This window comes from Meriones unguiculatus, chromosome 14, assembly GCF_030254825.1.
Source record: "Meriones unguiculatus strain TT.TT164.6M chromosome 14, Bangor_MerUng_6.1, whole genome shotgun sequence".
NCBI classification, from domain to species: Eukaryota; Metazoa; Chordata; class Mammalia; order Rodentia; family Muridae; genus Meriones; species Meriones unguiculatus.
This window is the reverse complement of record NC_083361.1, coordinates 77,563,987-77,582,585: the sequence shown is the minus strand read 5'-3', so window position 1 is coordinate 77,582,585 and position 18,599 is coordinate 77,563,987. Positions and strand designations below refer to the sequence as shown.

Here is an 18,599-nt window from a genome sequence, read left to right as displayed (position 1 = left end):
GCCCATGCCTTTGGAGGCCAAAGATGCTGGATCACCTAGGATTGGAGTTCTAGGTGACTGTGAGCCAGGATGTGGGTCCTCAGAATCAAACTGTTTCCTCTGGAAGAATAGCCAGTGCTCTTAACCACTGAGCCAGCAATCTAGACCCCGTTAATTTTATTTTTTCCTATGTGTGGATATCTAGCTTATTATAATTTTTCTAGCACATTTTTTTCAAGAATCTGCCTTTTCTCTGATATGTTTTTTAACATCTTTGTTGAAAATTAGGTAATTAGTTGCATAGGCTTATTTCTGGGTATTTTATTCCATATTCCTGTTTTTTTTATGGTACCATGATATTTCTGTTACCATGATTCTGTACTGTAATAGCTGTCCCTTTTTTATTGTTCCCGCATGTTTTCTAGAGCTAATATCCTGCATTAACCAAGGGATGGCTACATTTTCTACACATTTGAAAAGCTTCCCTTTTTATTCAGAAGTGAAGTGAGCACAGGTTGGCCAGGAAGAGCATCGTGCTGCAGTCCAGCTGCAGCCGATGGTGCTGGCAAAGCAGATACGCTCACCTTCAAGCATCGGAGGTGCTGCCATTTGTGACAGACTGCTCTGCAAAGCATGGACTGTAATTCACATCTAAACTTTCCAAGCTGAAGACAGCCAGTCCCTAAGTGTCATGCTTGAAGAGGAAGTGGCCAAGGACACAGGCATGAATTTAGTCTTGAAGCTGTAATAACACTCCTCATAAAATATTTTGACTCTTGTGTATTTTATCACTGAAAGTAGACACCAAGAAGCATACGATGGCTCGTGTTTCATTTTAACAACTTCCCCATGCAAATGCCTGGATTTTTATTTCACAACAAAAATGTAAGAAAAGATACAATCTCTCTCTCTTTTTGTAGGCATTTGCCATGGAGTTGTTCTATAGATTAGGAAGATGGCAAACCTTGGCTGGATTTGTAGGCTAGGTTCTGTTGGAGTGATTACGGTAGTCACACAGTAACATCCTTCTCACTCTTAAGCTCTCCAAGGAAAGAATGTCCCAGCCACTACTCCATCATAGCATTTTATACACTTGTCACTCAGAAGGTACTCAACAAGCCAGCAACTACCATAGTGAACATTTAAACAGGTCTATGCAATGAATTTATTTTTGTTGCTAGGGGTTAAACCTGGAGCTCATATAGGTTAGGAAATGCTGAACAAGTGCAGAGAGAAACAGTAATAATTATAAATATTGCCAAAGGGAGAAAACTATATTGGCAACAAGGAGGGGAGGAAGAGAGATCCTTCAGAAAGACAAGTCAAGAAGAAAGTGGACATGGGCTTTTCAGGGTATTCAAAGGAAGAACAGTTGATTAATAGTCATGACAACACTGTTGTACTCTTTAACACTCATTGGGACCAGACATTGTTTCAAAGTGCTGAATTTTATACTCATAAGCTTATCTAAACCTCACAAGCGTCCCTGAGGTAGGTACTAGCAGCCTCTCACTTGAGCAGATAAGAACTCTGGTGCGCAGATGAGTAACCCGGTCCCATTCACAAATGTGTAACATGCTCAGGTTGTAATTTGACTTCACACTTCTGACGACAAAGACTACCATCAAAATCTGTTGCTGTCTTAAGAAAAAAAAATTAAAACAAAAATGTTTGGTAGATAATATAGAAAAAAAGAAACCAATATAACGGAAGTCTTCCAAACAGAGGTGACTAAAGTTTAAATGGGTCTTTATGGGAAAAAGAAAAGAAAAGCGTGGTAAGTAAAAATATTTGATGGCCTTTAACGTTCATGACAGCTGAGTTTTAAAAGGCAAGCATAAATCATTTGTTGAGGTTTAACAATGTGATTTGTTACAAGAGAATGCCTGTCTCTCATCTCAGCTTAGTTTGAGTGAGAAATCACTGACTGTATTTTGATACATTCAGACAGTCTTACTGGGGAAGGCTAATGGTTTAAAGGCTTTTAGTGTTGCAAAAAGGCAAAAGCTAAGCACGAGACCACAGGAGAAGATGGGGTCAGGAGGTTCACCAAGTGCTCTTTGTTAGGCCTTCCGTGGCCTTGGGGAGGCCATGGAAATGCTAAGCATTCTTCGTCTCTTTTGCAAAATGAGGAGCATCATGGTTTGTTTTCTTATTTTATGGAACACTTTGAAGGAGAAAATGAAATATCAGAAAATAATGTGAAAATAATGTAGCAATACTAAAATATGTAGATATTAGATCAAGTAAATGAAATGACTGTCTGCCGTGCGCTTGCTAATAGAACCAGCAACCTCACCAATTTTGTTTCAAAAAATAAATGGTTGTATTTCCTCTCAGAAAATTTCTAACACATAACTGGAATGATGCTTGTATTAGTTTCTGTGCATTAGAAAGATGCTAAAGAAACAAAAGCAAAATCATTTTCTGTTATCTTTTTTCAGAAATATGGTGGTCTTACTGACATTTGAACATAGTTTAAACAGATAGTCAGTGCAGGGAGATCATGATGTATTTCACAAGTATTAAAGAATACTGTTAAACAGAAAAGCACACTCTGTCTACCTCTGTCATTGTCTTGCAACTGTTTTTTGAATGCTAATGGAGGATGATATATCATTTGGCTTAATTTTCCTACTGATAAATATAGTAAAACCTTGGAGGCAGACTAAATGTATATCATGGCTGGTCAGAAAATAAGCATTTTCTTATATTTCCATGCCTGTAGGTAGCATTAAACAATGATAGAATAACTGACTGATTAAGTAGTTATTACTTAATAACTCTGCTTTGCTTTGCTGACACACACTGCTTTGCTCACCATGAACAGATGACTTAAATTCTTTCTTCTACATTTTGTTTGCTTTTCAAATCATGGTCCTAAACTTATATAGCAAAGTTATAATTAAGAGATGAAATAAGCATTATAGATAATAGGTATATGAGGTAATTTCTAGTTTCAGAGTCTGCTGCTATGATGAATGTCAGAACCATAAGGAACTTAAGAGAGAAAAGGGTTTATTCCAGCTAGCAGGCTACAGTCTATCATTTGAAGGAAGTCAGGGAAGGTATACTCAAGAAGGAACTCAAAGCAGGAACCATGAAGGAACATGGCTTGACGTCTAACTCACCATGCTCACACTTAGATAGCGTTCTTATATGAAGTAAGACAAAGTGCCCAGGAAACAGTGCATCCCACACTGTTGAAATTTAAATGCATACATCCCCCTAGGCTCAGCTATTCGAACACTTGGCCCCCAATTGATGGAATTGATTGGAAAGGTTATAGAGTAGTACTGCCTAGTAGGAGAAAGTACGTCCCCGGGGTGGTGTGGTGGGGATGTGGTGTGGTAGGGCTTGGAGTCGGGGTTTGGAGTGTATAGGTTCCGTGAATACATAGCCCAGCCCCACTTCTGGCTCTCCTTCTCTGCTTTGAACTTTAGTTGAAGATGTGATATCTCAGTTTCCTGATTCTTTGGTTCCTTTCCTTCCCTTTACTGCTACCCCTCCCAGCCCTGATAAACTTGCTACCCTTACCTCCCTGGAACTGTGTTCAAACGAAAGCCTTTCTAGCATAAGTTGCTTTTGGTCATGATGTTTTGTCACTACAACAGAAAAGTAACTAAATACACTTGTCAATCAACAGTCAAGACAATTCCTCACAGACATGACCATTGGTCAACATGATAAATATAATTACTCAGCTGAGATATTCTTTTCAGGTGATTCTAGGCTGTGTGAAGTTGATGGAGCTAACTATGGAAAAGTTCAACCTCTAATAAAAGATCGATGCCCCTCTCTAAGGACAACAGTGCAACCTCGTTGTAGCTGCTTCCGTTACCACCCATAGAAAAGAGGCACTGAGCATTGGTTCCAGCTTACAAAGAACACTTCTTCCTGAATATTCACACACACAGCTATCCAACCATTGATCAATTATTTATGTACATACATAGATAAATGAAATTAATACGTAGGCATACAGGATATATACATATGCAATGCAATGAGATAATGTATTAAATAGATGAATGGAAAATATACATGAATGTGAGTTCATACATATATTCATGCATGTATGTATATGTGTTATATATTAAGTATGCATACACATTCATTGTGAGAGGAATAATTTGTTTTTACCTTATACCTTTTATTAATAAATGAAATAGGATCCTTTTAGTGAATAAAAACATTGAGATAAAAATTACAAAGTGAAAAGATTGAAGCAAGCACTCTTTTAGCTCCTTAGCGATTTGTAAATTTAATCTCCCAATTTCCCTTTAGTTAGGTAAACCCACGGTGGCAAATGTTCTGTCAGTGGCATCCCCTCAAAAGATTTACTTAAGTAGTGGCTACATATAGAGTGGCATAAGTCCATTGGCTATCCCAGATTTTCAAAGCCATGTTTTAGTTACCGTACTTGAATATTAAAATATTAACAGACTTTTTCTCATTACAATATAGGATCTTGAGGGTACTGGCTAGTTTTCAGCAAAGAAAGTATATCACACCCCACCACCCCATAAAAAAAAGGACTTCTTCTGTTCTCTTATAACTTTGAATATATTTATTAACTTCTGGGAACCTTAGTTTCCTAGTGACAGTTCAGTGACTGTAAACAAAGTGACTAGAACCTTGACATCACTCTGGGACTCGGACACTTGACTTTTATGTTGGTTATTTTACACTGTCTAACAATTTCTTGCTGTTCAATTTGTGGACTTTGGGTGTAACACTGGCTTAATTTAACCAATATAAAGCAAATAGAGGATTGGTGGAGAAATTCACCTCTGTGGAGAAATTTCAATTCCAGATTATGATTTACAAATCCAAACAGCAAGACAAAATCTTGGTCAGTGTGATGGTTAGTTTTATGTATTAGTATGCTGGGTTAAATAGACAGAATGCTGGTAAATCACTATTTCTGGGTGTTACTTTGAGGGTATTTCTGAAAACATTAACATATGAATTAGCAGACCGAGTAAAGAAAATTGACTTCAACAACAGAGCTAAGTACCGTTTAATATGTAAAGAGTTCAGATAGACAAAGAAGGCAGCAGAGAGAATTCTTCCTCTTGTAGAAAAGTAAGAAAGACAGATATTTTATTGTCCAAGATAGTAGCCCCAAAGTTCTCTGCCCAGGGTCTTAAATTTATTTCTCATTTTTTCACTTTTTATTGTGGTACATTGGCCCTAGACTCAGATGGAATCATATTTCTTACTTTTCTGGCTCTACAGCTCTTGGCCTCTATAAGCACTTGTGACATTTCTTACTAAATGCTCCCTTATATATCACTGTGCATTGATTCAGCCTCTCTGGAGAACTCATAGTAAGACAATCAGCCTCCATCCTTAAGGACTAAAATGGGAACAAGGTACAAACTTGTGATGTACTAGGACATTAACTTTGTAAGTGCTTTATCTTGATTAGCATTCTCACAACAAGTTGGAAACCTGGAGGTGATAATGAGGATGGGCAAGTTAACTGTGGCAGAATGTCGACTTTTCAAAACAGATATGCAAGCTGAGTTTTGAATACTACGTTGAAGTTGCTCAGGTAAAACTACAATAATGGGGTAAAGATCAATTTTAAGATCAATAAAACTGATGGGCAATCTAAAGATATCCTATGCTTTGCCATGACAGCATGCACATCATAGAAACAGAATTTCTACAGACCAAACATCTGAATTTTAGAATCAGATAATTTGACATGAAAATTCCGATGCCTATGAATAACTGCAGGATATGCACACACATTCATTTTCTCCAAGGGATAATTTAAAAGATGAAAAAGCATCAAGCTCATCAAAGTAAATAATAAAATATAAACAGTTAAGCTACAAATTCTAACAGTCTCTCAAACACTTAAAATAACTTTTGGGTTTTCTACTTCACATCTCTGTAGGAAAAGGCGCTATATTTAGATCCTAGGATTTTTATTCCTTCTTGTGTTTTTCCTCCCTTTTTCTTTTCTCTCCAATCAAGCAGGTGTTTCTTGTCTGGGGTGGAGTAGGAAAAGGCAGCACGAACTCAGCAACAGAAATCCAGCCTTTAGGAAAAATGAGCAGATCTGCAGAGAAGGGGCAGGGATGAATCCTCTGCAGAGTCTGGACAGCTCTGGGAAAGAAGGCATCAGAATGAGGTTTACCATGGTGGTGGTGGGAAGTTTGGGGAGAGAGTCTCATAAAATGAAGTAGGGTAGGAAAGAAGACAATTTTCAGAGAGAAATATTTTGAGGCACATTTATAAGTGTCCTAAGCAAATTCCTCAGGGTTTTTCTAAGTTTGTTTTTCTTAAAGACAAGGCTCAATTCAACAGCAAAACACAAGAATGAGTATCGATTATTTCCTGTAACAAAAGTTCAGACAGGGGTTTTCAGAGCTGGTTTGTTCATGGTCACAAGATGTGACCAAAGCGGTTTTCTCTCCTGAATATTTTACTCCGTCATCTAAAATGCTGGGTTTAATCTGGAAACAGGGAGCCTCTCCAGTCATAAAATGGCTTCCAGCTGCTCTCCTACATAGGAGCTTCCTCCTTTTCTGGAAGGAGATAGGCTTCTGTTTCAGAATTCTAGGAAGAGTTATAGACTCCTCCTGATGCTATTGGAATAGCTTGTACATCCTCCCTTCAAGATAGAGTCCAGGAATACACTGATATGTTAACAGCAGAACAACAAGGACTCACTCCTGGATTTCACAATCCTTAGTGTCAAGGAAAGTGAGTAAGTCTCCCCACAAGGTGACTAACAAAACTAAAAGATCTGAGCAGAGAATGATGCACCAATGGAGGACCATGCATGGATAGGACCTAGACCCCTGCTCAGATGTGCCTCAGGAGCTGCCTCTATCATGAACCCAATTGACTGCTCTTGAATCACTTGCCCCTGATGACACAGCCTTGCCAGGCCACAGAGGATCTAGGCATTCCTGATGAGACTTAACAAGCTAAGGGCAGATGGCAATAGTGGAGTCCTTTCAGTGGACTAGGGGAAGGGGATGGAGGAAGATGGAGGGAGGGTAGGAATGAGGGGAGTTGGGGAGGTGTCTTCAATCAGGATAATGTATAATGAATAAATTGTGAAGAAAAAAATTAAAAAAAAGTAAGTAGGTCACGTGGGAAAGGGCAGCCATCTGTAGCAACCTCTAAGGACAGTTGAGAACATGGTGAGAAGAAATCAACAGGCAGACAAACAACAAATATCTATCTGGTGGAAAGGATTAGAGTACAAACTGGGAGGCTCATAGAGTACACGCAGAAAAAGAAGATGGATGTCACAAGCAATTTTTCAGGAGGAGAAATAACCAATCAATATGTAGATTTTTCTAGTTACTGAATAACATCATAAAACTGTGGGATGATTGTGGATAAGTCAAAATAGTTATGAAAAGAAGTACTAAGAATTACAGGTTATATTTTTGCTAGCCTGGTAGTTTTGGCTAGGATTAAAACTGATAGTTTATTTTTCCTGCTAGCCTGACAGCTGAGCAGGAGGAAAATATAGCCATATCTCTTAGGCTTTGTTTGGTTGCCAATAACGAAATCCTGAGCTTTGATCATTTCTCAAGACCTAACATTTAGTAAGCCAGGTGTGACTGCTGGGCATGGTCCCAGTCAGCTCCCTGGACCTCTGCCATTTCCAAGATTCTCCAGTTCCAGCACTTCTGTCATAGCCCTGAACACCCAGGGCACGTACACAGTCCAATATCCCAAACCATCTACACTTTATTGAGACATGCCATGGAGATATAACCCTGCAGATTACAAAACTCATTTTGATCATGATAGAGAACTATCCATTTTATTGTTTTCATAGCATCCCTAAAGCTCATATTGCAATTTAATTGCATTGTTTCAAGATTGAGAGGTGAGCTTTTGAGCAGTGGCAGTTTTTGAGGGCACTGTCCTGGGGAATGGATTGACACCGTTATGGAACTGGAGCAATTATTTAAGGAGTGGACACAGGGTATGCTTGCTTGTCCTTCTGCCATATCAAGAAGCAGCCCCTAGGCTCTTGGCAGACACTAACATTTACTCTTCCGGACTTACCAGCCTCAAGAACTGAGAAAAATACACTGTTCTTCATACATTCTCCAATCTATGGTACCCTGTTACATCAACAGCAAACGGACTAAGTCAATTTTCTAAATATAGATATACTTTTCTTAAGAGCTGCTCATTTAGGAAGTATCATTATGCACTGAATCAACTAGTTAAAGTCAAGACCCATATGAAAGAAAGATGTCATAAGGCACTCTCAAAAGAAACTCTATTAGTCAGTATAGATGAAGCCAGAGCACAAAGGCTCAGGCCTCGTAACTGACAGTACTAGTTAATATTTTGGCAACAGGATGTTAAGGTTGGAAAAGGAAGATAACGCAGTTGGAAGGTGCAAAATGGAAATGGTTAAAGTCAGCAGCTTAAAGTGCTTTGTGCTAATTCATCTAAATATGCCCTTTGAGGTATGTTTATTTGCCACATCTCGATCCTGAGACCTTGATGTTTACATCCAAAGAAAAGTTAGATTATTGACTCTGAAAATGCCTAGAAACATTATTTCTATCATTTTCCCCTTGCCATCTGAGCCTTCTGGTTAATACTATGACAGACTTTCTACACAAACAAAAGTCTATTAGTTCTGAAATCAGAGGCTTTTATATAATAGAGACCTAAATCCACAGACCTGTCACTACCCATTCTTTTTGCCTGCCATTTTGAAAAATATTTTATTATTGGGAGAAGGAAAACAGGTTGTTTTAATGGAGAATACATTAAGTTCCCTATAGCCTGTCAATAATATTCTACTGCAAAAACCTGTTTTACCATCTCTCCTTGGCGGTAAGAGGTGTGATTGATTTTCATTTAGAAAACAGTGTAAGGCAATGTTTCAGTCAGCTTTGTGTCACCTGGGACAACTAAGTTAGAAACAGAAAAGGCCTATTTAACTCACAGGTTTGTTTTTTTTTTTTTTTCAGGTTCAAAAATCAAGATTGAACAAAGTGGGTGGCTCCTGCGAGAGCCATGGACAGTGGTGCTTGATGGTGGGAGCAATATAGCAGCACCTCTCCCAGAGTAAGAAGAGGACAGGAATGGGTTGGAAAGAACACTCTAAATGACCTTCGGGATTTCCATTGGGTTCCTCATCCTTAAAATGTTCTACCATTTTCCCTTGATGTCACCAGGAGGGCTAACCATTTCACATCTGGACATTTGGTGTTCCGATCATAGCAGGCTGTGGTCACAAAAGCCTAGGACATGACCTACTGGGTGAATTCAGTATAGTAATAAGAAAAGTACAACTTTAGCATACATCTGTATACAGTCACTACGTGCCAGTTATAAACGGCTGATTTGAACTTGTCTGGATAGAAGAATTAAAGGGAAGGATCATGGACTAGGGTTGGCACTTGGTTGAACCTGCAGAAAGGATGGCTCCTCATGAAAATTGAATGTTTTCAGAGAGTCTCTCTTGAGACTACGCCACTCTCAAGATGGAAACACTCCAAAGGTTTCCCATTGCCTTCAGGTCTAAGTTAGCTAACTTGCAATGTTATAGAAAGCATTCATGTTCTCTACCCGTTCTGTCTCTCTAGTGTGGTCTTCAGATTCATGCTTCACAGCTTGAAAAACCACATTCATCCTAAACCACTTGAGCACGTTACTTTTCCAAAGACCTTTGAACAGTTGTATGCTACACCTCTCTGAGAGGCTTTTTCTTTCTGCTTCCTGCATTACGCTTACTTTCCTCTCACTGCCTATGGGACAGCTGGAGTGTAATGAGTCATAGAACCACTCTTTTCTGGGCCAGATGTTCATAACACTCTGTTCTTCTTCATGATCACTATTTACTTCTCTACTGTCACACAACGTATGAAATACAGACTCTGTCCACTACTCACATTTAGTAAAAGCTCAACAAACTGATGCATGAAAGATCTCCACAGGGCTTATTATGTTTAGTGCATGGCTAATGCATTAAACAGCTTTGTAGTAGAGAATGAGTTATCAATTTGCTTTCAGCTTCTCCAGTGGTTTTGCCTTTTTGTGTCTCGTGACGTGATAACTAAAAATCCTATCATAAAACACTCTCCATGAGGCAATTTCTAGGGCAATGCGAGAGGCAGATATTTTTCAGTGTTTAGTCTAAGCTCAAAATCTGTGTTTGTGAAAAGGAACCTTGGTCAAGAGGGAAAGCCAAGCCAAGCTTGGAAAAGATAGTATTTTAAACTCCCCTTTTGAGGTAGAACAACTCAGCTGATCTGCATCCACTCCTTATCAATATGTAGCTTTCTTCTCACATTTTCACAAGTTAGTTAATCTTGGAGACCCAGACTCTTAGCAAGTAAAATAGACTTTCCAAGATATACTTCATGAAGGTGTAACTAAATGGGACATGTTTAGTATTTAATTAATGTTATGAAGATTAGACGGAAATGTACAAACTGTGAGCTCATGTGCAGGGCTGTGAGTTTTGTACCTTTGGATGACTGGCATCTAACAACAGAAACAGGAAGGAAAAGGTGAGCTCTAGACGGACATCTTGTTAATCTCATGTGAATTGTTCATTAAGACTCAGAGGCTGTTTGTAGGTCTGTTTGTCTTTTTTCTTTTTCCATATTCATGTATGTGATTTGTGTGTAGAAGCCCAACGTTGATTTCTGGGATGATCTTTAATCATTTCTCTACCTTATTTATTGTGACAGTGTCTCTCAGTTCTCGAGAGACTGCGCAGACTAATGTGGCTATTCTTGTGAGCAAGCTTGCTCTATGGTTCACCTCTGTCTTGTGAGGCTGGAAATATGGGTGGGCTGCCATGCTTACCTGGCTCTTAAGTGGGTCCTGGAGATCTGAAATCTCACACTAATGCTTGTCTTTCAGGCATTTTAACTAAACACCAGAAGTCTCTCTTGCCCTGGGAGGCTTTTGATAGTAACATTTCTCAAAAGTATGAGAAATGACATATTAATCAACTGAGATATTGAGAATATATGTGCATGATACTATAAACCTTTACATTAATCGATTCATTTTCCCAAGTGTCATCTGAGATAAATGCAAGCACTTTAGGTTCATTCCTAAACATGAAAACTGAGGCCCAATGATGGTACATAGAGATTTCAAGGTGATCTGAACAGCTACTATTAGAGACAGTGTTTTAAAATTGAATTCCCAACCAGGTTCCAAGCAACTCCTTCACTGTTCTTTCTGTAGCAGAGTGAGGAAAAAGACCTTCACATACCATTTCTGAATATGTACTATCCTTCACAAACTATTTTAGGCAAATGAGATACAGAAGTGGCTGGGTATATAGGAAAAGCATATATTATGAAAGAGATGGGTATTAACAAAGTGAAGAGATAATGCATTTCACATGTCAGTAAGTATAATTAAATAGTAATAAATCTGTGGGGTGGGATAAAGAATGATAAAATTTGGTACTAATTTAGATGATATAGTGATGATCATTTTCCAGATGAGATTAAAGTGAGAAGTTATTGTGTGTGTGTGTGTGTGTGTGTGTGATCCTTATATTCCTTAAGGAAGATTTCTCCTAGTATAAAGAATACCCATTAGCAAGACTTTGAGGTGAGAAAAGCATTGGGATTTTTGAGATATCCCAAGAGTATCTGTGCAGATGGAGCAAGATGTGTGAAGAGAGAGTAGCAGGAGAGACATCTTGTAAAGCTTTATGGATAATGATGCGGGATACACTCTCTGGGAGGTATTTTATAACAAAAGCTATTCAGCCAGGTTTATATTTTGAAAAATTCTACCGTAGTTAATTGGAAAACAGTGAGACAGGCTACTAGAGTGGTTCAGTTGTGAAAGAACTAGCTTTGGATGAAGATTCGGTGGAATGGGTAATAAAAACATGTTTATTTTGAAATATATGTTTTATGAAGTGTGTGAAGTTCTTCTCATGGATCCAGAAAAAAAATACTTTGAAGATAATTTTGACTGAATAATGAGAAAAAAAGAGCAGACTCATTTAGTTCAGACGAGGACTGTTTGAAGAGAAGCACCTATGGAGCTGGAGGGAAGGGAAATTGAAGCGCAGGGGAAATTGAACCTCTTGACATTTAAGCAAATATATGAGCTAGGCAGTTAGCTGTGCATAATTGCTGAGGGAAAAGGATCACAGCTTCAGATGGAGAAGGGGACGTTATTGGGGAGTTTAAGCCGTTGGTCTGGCTGAGACATAGCCCTCTAGGAAGGAGGAGAACTGGTGGAGATGTTTTTATTTGATATCTGGAATAATGGAACGTTTATAGGAACAACAGCAAGGAAACCAAAAGTGGGCAGCTAGCAAAAAGGAGGGGACAGAAATGTTCTAGAAGTTAAAAAAAAGATATCTTTGATGAATTAGTGACAACTATACCAAATGTTCTTGACAAATCAGGACCGAGAACCGGTGCTCTGACTGGGCAAGATGGAAACTGTCATAACTGTGATAGAGATGGCTTTAACTTGTAGGGGGACGGACACAGGTAAAACCAGAAGAAGATTAAAATGGGATAAGTGATAGGCCTTGTGATGCGTACCCACACTCCTGGCCCTTGAGTGGTAGGAGGGTTGTTGCAAGCACGAGCTCATCCTCTTTACAAACAAGTTCTAGGCCAGAAGAGCAAGACTTTATCTCAAAATTAAACAGAACAGCAACAAAGAAAGGCAAAAGAACATGGGTTAATTAACTATAGTGATTAAAACTATACATTTGTCCTACAAGCAAAACAGCAGGAGAATACTTGGTCACGTGATGTTTTCTTTTTCGTTAAGAGATGTTACAGAACATCAATGTCAAGGAACACAGAGGAGAATGGATGAAATGCAGAAGAGCAGATGATGACGCCAGAAGCAAAGACATTAAATAAATAAGAGCTTATGAAATCCAGCTCCCAAATTATGAATTGTCCCAGAAGGAAAAAAAAAATCTTTTAGTCTCCTGGCAAAAGTTCATTGCCATGTGGTCACAGAAAAAATAAGGTAGAAATGAAATCATTTCTTACCTTTTCTCAAGGACACACAGAAGACAATTATCAGTTAACAGTGAAAGTGAGGGAAAGAGGGTCTTAGAGATTTGAAGAGCTCAAAGAAGATATAAAAGTTGTATCAGAGAAACAAAAAGTGTTTTTTTTTTTTTCTAGTGAAATGTTTAAGAATTATCAGGAGAATTTTGAGAGTCAAGAGTCAACGACTAAGAATTTAAAGTTATGAGTCAAGGCTCTTCCCCACTTTTTCTTCTAACAGGTTTAGTGTGTCTGGTTTTATGTTGAGGTCTTTGATCCACTTAGATTTTAGTATTGTTCAGGGTGATAAATATGGACCTATTTGCGTTTTTCTATATGTAGACATCCAATTAGACCAGCACCATTTGTTGAAGAGGCTGTCTTTTTTCCATTGTATGGTTTTGGCTTCCTTGTCAAAAATCAAGTATCTGTAAGTGTGTAGGTTTATTTCTGGGTCTTCTATTTGATTCCATTTATCCACTATTCTGTTTCTATGCCTGTACCATGCAGTTTTTATTACTGTTGCTCTATAGTACAGCTTGAGAACAGGGATAGAGATACCTCTAGACAATCTGTTATTATACAAGATTGTTTTAGCAATTTTGGTTGTTTGTTTTTTTTTCATATGAAATTGAGAATTGTCCTTTCAAGTTCTGTAAAGAATTGTGTTGGTAATTTGATGGGAATTGCATTGAATCTGTAAATTGCTTTTGGTAGGATGGCCATTTTCACTATGTTAATCTTACTGATCCATGATCATGGGATATCTTTCCATCTTCTGATATCTTATTCCATTTCTTTCTTCAGAGACTTGAAGTTTTTTTTAATACAGGTCTTTCACATGCTTGGTTAGAAACACACCAAGGTATATTATGTTATTTGTGGCTATTGTAAAGGATATTGCTTCCCTAATTTCTTTCTCAGCCCTTTTGTCTTTTGTATACAGGAGGGCTATTAATTTTTGAGTTAATTTTGTATCCAGCCACTTTGCTGAGGGTGTTTATCAGCTGAAGAAGTTCTCTGGTAGAATTTTTGGGGTCACTCATGTATATTATCATATCATCTGCGAATAGAGATACTTTGACTTCTTCCTTTCTAATGTATATTCACTTGATCTCCTTTAGTTGTCTTCTAGCTAGGACTTCAAGGACTATGTTGAGGAGATACAGAGAAAGAGAGTGGGCAGCCTTGCCTTGTCCCTGATTTCAGTGGGATTGATTTAAGTTTCTCTCTATTTATTTTGATGTTGGCTATAGGCTTGCAATGGAATACTACTCAGCTATTAAAGACAAGGAAATCATGAAATTTGCAGGCAAATGGTGGGAACTAGAAAAGATCATCTTTAGTGGGATAACCAAGAAGCAGAAAGATACTCATGGTATATATTCACTCATAAGTGGATATTAGACATATAGTATAGGATAAACATACTAAAACCTATAATCCTAAAAAAGCTAAAAACCAAGGAAGACCCCAGGGAAGATGCTCAATCTTCATTCAGAAGAATAAAGGTGATAGACATCAGAAGCAGGAGAAGACAGGGAACAGGACAGGAGCCTACCACAGAAATGGAAGCAGAGGCTGAGACTCATAGCCAATATTTGGGCAGAGTTCAGGGAACCTTATGAAAGAAGGGGGGATAGAAAGACCTGGAGGGAACAGGAGATCCAGAAGGAAACCAATAGAGCCATAAAAATTGAGTCCCGTGAGCCCTGAAGAGACTGATACACCAACCAAGGACAATGCATGGAGAGGACCTAAAACCCTGGCTCAGATGTAGCCCAAAGACTCAGTCTCCAAGTGGGTTCCCTAGTAAGGGGAGCAGGGACTTTCTCTGGCATGAACTCAGTAGCAGGCTCTCTGATCACCTCCCCCCAGGAGTAGTGGTGTTTGCAGCCTTGCCAGGCCATCAAGGAAGACAATGTAACCAGTCCTGATGAGACCTGATAGTCTAGGATCAAATACAAGGGGAGGAGGGTTTCATACAAAACTTCTATCTATAAAAAGGACAACTTGAGGAGGGGAGAAGAAACAAGCACACAGTGAGACCAGGTTAGTTGTATAGGTTCTGGGTTTAGAAGAATCACCATTTTCATTTTGCATTGTACCTCACAAGCCATATTGCCAATCACACACCTGCTGCTCCTGAACATTTCTTCATACATGTGCTTTTGATTATGCTTTTGCCAAAAATGACATGAGACACTATAAAAATAACAATAATTCCATCCCTTTAGGGTGTTGTGAGGATCATACAAAGTATGCACATCGCGTTTATAAATAACAGATCATCTAAGGGTGTTCTCTAATTAAAAAGTCTATTGCTTGCTAATCTCTGTCAGGCACCCTCATAGACAACTTTATAATTGTGCTGAAGTCCTTGAGTCTTAGCTGCTAAGAAGGTTCGACCGGACTGTGGGGATCCCCTAATCTCTCCCGAGGTTTAATTTTCTCTCACTTTTTTTTTTCCAAAGAAAATAACATTTTAGAACTTTTTAACTTTTAGGAGACTCTCCCTGTCTATGCTGAAATGTTTTTCTTTTCTCTTATTTATTTATTTTAAAATATACTTCTTCCATGTCCTGTCTTTCAAATTGGTAGCCCTTTTTTCTTTATTATGTATATGCATATATGCAAATATACTAATACATCCTGCTGTGTAAAAAAAAAAGTTTTGGAAATGTAACACTAAAGGAGTTTTATTAAATCTGATTAAATTTATATTTGATTATTTTTTAAAAATTTCTTTTTTAAACATGATTTTAAGATTGATTAATACAATTGAGATAGATATACTTTGATTTCTTGCAATTGTATGGTATTCTATAAATGATGTTGAAATATAATTTAACATTCCACTGTATTTAAATTTAATATGATTCATATTGTATGGCTATATTATAAAGTGATGACCTCATTTCTGAGCTTCTACTGTTGTAAACAGTACACACATGAGCAGTTGTGAAATTAGTCCACTCTTATGAATGTAATTGCACCTCTAAACGGGTGCTTTTTTCATGGCTTTTGATTTCTATTTCCAAATTAACCGATTTTCAGGACTGCTCATTGTCACTGGATAGTAAAACTACTTTGAAATATTTGCCATTTAGATACTAAACTGTTCACATTTCTTGTCCTCATTTCCTAAAGAGAGTAAGTAAGCAGTTTTATGCTCACCTTTTGGAATGATGAATATCCTGTTAATGCTTTCTGAAATTGTTTATAGTTGGTCTTTGACAGTTTTTTTTTTTTTGCTGTTTTATATAATATATAAATACATTAAGCTCTGTGGCTGAGTTTCCAATACATGCAAAAAGTCATGGCCAATGTCTTTCTAGCATATTTTCAGAGCTCTACAGAGTTGCTGGGAATCTTCTTTTGGGAGTGTGTTTTAAGTTTATTACTTCTTTTGTTGATAAAATAGAATGTGTGTGGTAGCTGTAGGTCAGATTACAATATCAATATCACACAACTGAGAACATCTTGTAATATATCTTAGAAGCATACCGCCAAAGCATTAAGAACAAAACATCCAGAACGAAGAGCTGCCCAAACTCCTGGGGCACGTCTGCCTTGCCATACATTACTCCCATTCCTGGCAACATAACTTACAAAACGAACATTCTGATTATCAATCTTCTACCTCAATGTACCATAATGCAAGCTTTTCACTGATATTCTCCCTGTAAATCTTGTGAGGGGCATTGAACTAGGATATACAATTTTGTAATTTCACAAGACGACCAAATAGTACTCAGGAGGTAAAATGCGAAATTAAGGATTTAAAATTTTTCTTACCCTCTCCAATGTAATTTCTTCAAACTCATATTCAATTTCTGTTCCGTTGACCTATTAATAGGGAGAAAAAAGGGAGAGGATTACTAATGCATTTTGAGTATGAGATTATACATTTGAAAGCTACTGGGGGAGCTCCAGGTGTGTGGGCACACACCCGTCATTCCAGAATAGTGCATGCTAAGCTTTTGATTGTTTTTTTTTTTCCAAAATAAAATGAGGTGCTACCAAGATAATTAATGGTCTCATCTCTTAAGAATGTTGTTATTTGTTTTTTTATGTGAGGGGACAGTAAAAAAAATGCATTTTGAGTTTATGAACAATAAACCATCTAAGGATGATGATATCAAGGAAGTTGCTTGCTAATATCTGTTTAAATCTCACAGATAAAGCTAAAGAATTACTTTTAAAATGGCAGCACAAACTATGTGTTCTCTCTCTGCCTGTCCCCACCACCTACTCTACTCCTCTGCTTCTGCCTCCTTTCCTTCCTGTTCCTCCTTTTCTCCTTTTATTCTACGTTAATAGTGACCCAGTCAGCTAAGAAATTCCATGTTGTTCCTGACTCAAGTTCAGGTAACATATTCCAATTACTTCTTATTTTGCTTTCTGGGAAGCCCTGGACCATGAAAACATGCCCAAATGTTTCAGGAATAATAAATGAATAAAGCAGAACCCATTTTAAGATTCCTCATTAGAATTGTTTTAACCACCTAAACAATTCTTGAATTGATCTAAACTTAAAAACAGAAAAACATTTTGAATACAGCCGAGCACCCATGTTTCAACAGATGTGCATAGAGAATTATAAGGAAATGCTATAAAGCAATCTAACAAACATTCATTTCCTATTTTTATCTATGACAGATTTCTTCTTATCCAATTAACATTTCTCAGAAAAAAAAAGTCTCAGATTGTCTATTACTTTTTTTTTCCCTAAAGTATATCTTAGCATCACCATTGGGATTTGGGAATCATCCAGGGAGACAGTTTTTCAACCACAAAATTGTGTTTTCTTTAAGATTCTTAACATCGGCTTGGTTTTCCAGTCTTACAGAATTTAAATATAGTCCAGGGAGACCGAGAACTCTGTGGAGGCAAGGACCCTTCACCTAATATAGAGCTTGGTCAAGAGGGAACTTATGAAAGAGAAACAAGAAATCAATGAGTCATGAAACTAAGTACTATACCAAACCACAACCATAGACATTTGTTGATTCTGTTTCATAGGAAACATGGAGGTAATATCACCGATGGAAGATGTACCTGAAGTTGTAATCAGTAAAGATATACAGCCACAAGGGTGATGGACTATGCCTCAGCGACTCATTTGGAGCATGTTTTTGATTATTCAATTACACGAGCTAATTGGTGAATCACATTTTACTGTGTTATTACATTATCAAACAGACCTAAACTAAATTTGATTTTCTGGGCTTCAGCAATTTAATGACTCACAGAGAAAGACTTTATGATGTCAGAAAGCTTCAGCAGCTTTACAAAGGTTTTCGTTGAGCACATGTAAAATTGAAAAAAAAAATCTCAAAAGCACTCGTATATATATGCTTCTGTCTGAACTTTTTGTTTATCTTTCTAACTTTTAATAGTTGATAGAAGGAGGGCACCAGGAGGAGGCTGAATTAATGTGATATATTCTCATTCCTTTACTATGGCTCCATGAAGCTTTTCTTTGCTTCACTGGTTCTCTAGCGTGAAGCCGTTCCTGTTATTAAAGTGCTGCAAACTGGGAAGGGGGAGCATGCTTCAAAGGAAGGAAAATAAGCCTCTGATAGCAAATATCCAAAGATTCACAGT

The 18,599-nt window shown here is 37.7% G+C and overlaps 1 protein-coding gene across 27 annotated transcripts in view; it reads right to left on the bottom strand.

The window, feature by feature from the left end:
• Dlg2 (discs large MAGUK scaffold protein 2) overlaps positions 1 to 18,599 on the bottom strand; it is a 1,917,798-nt gene that overhangs the window by 577,697 nt on the left and 1,321,502 nt on the right. For all 27 annotated transcript variants that reach the window (XM_060367555.1, XM_060367549.1, XM_060367550.1 and 24 more), the window contains one exon: positions 16,788 to 16,838. In XM_060367555.1, coding sequence (XP_060223538.1) covers positions 16,788 to 16,838 — 51 coding nt within the window. The remainder of the gene's footprint in view (positions 1 to 16,787; positions 16,839 to 18,599) is intronic.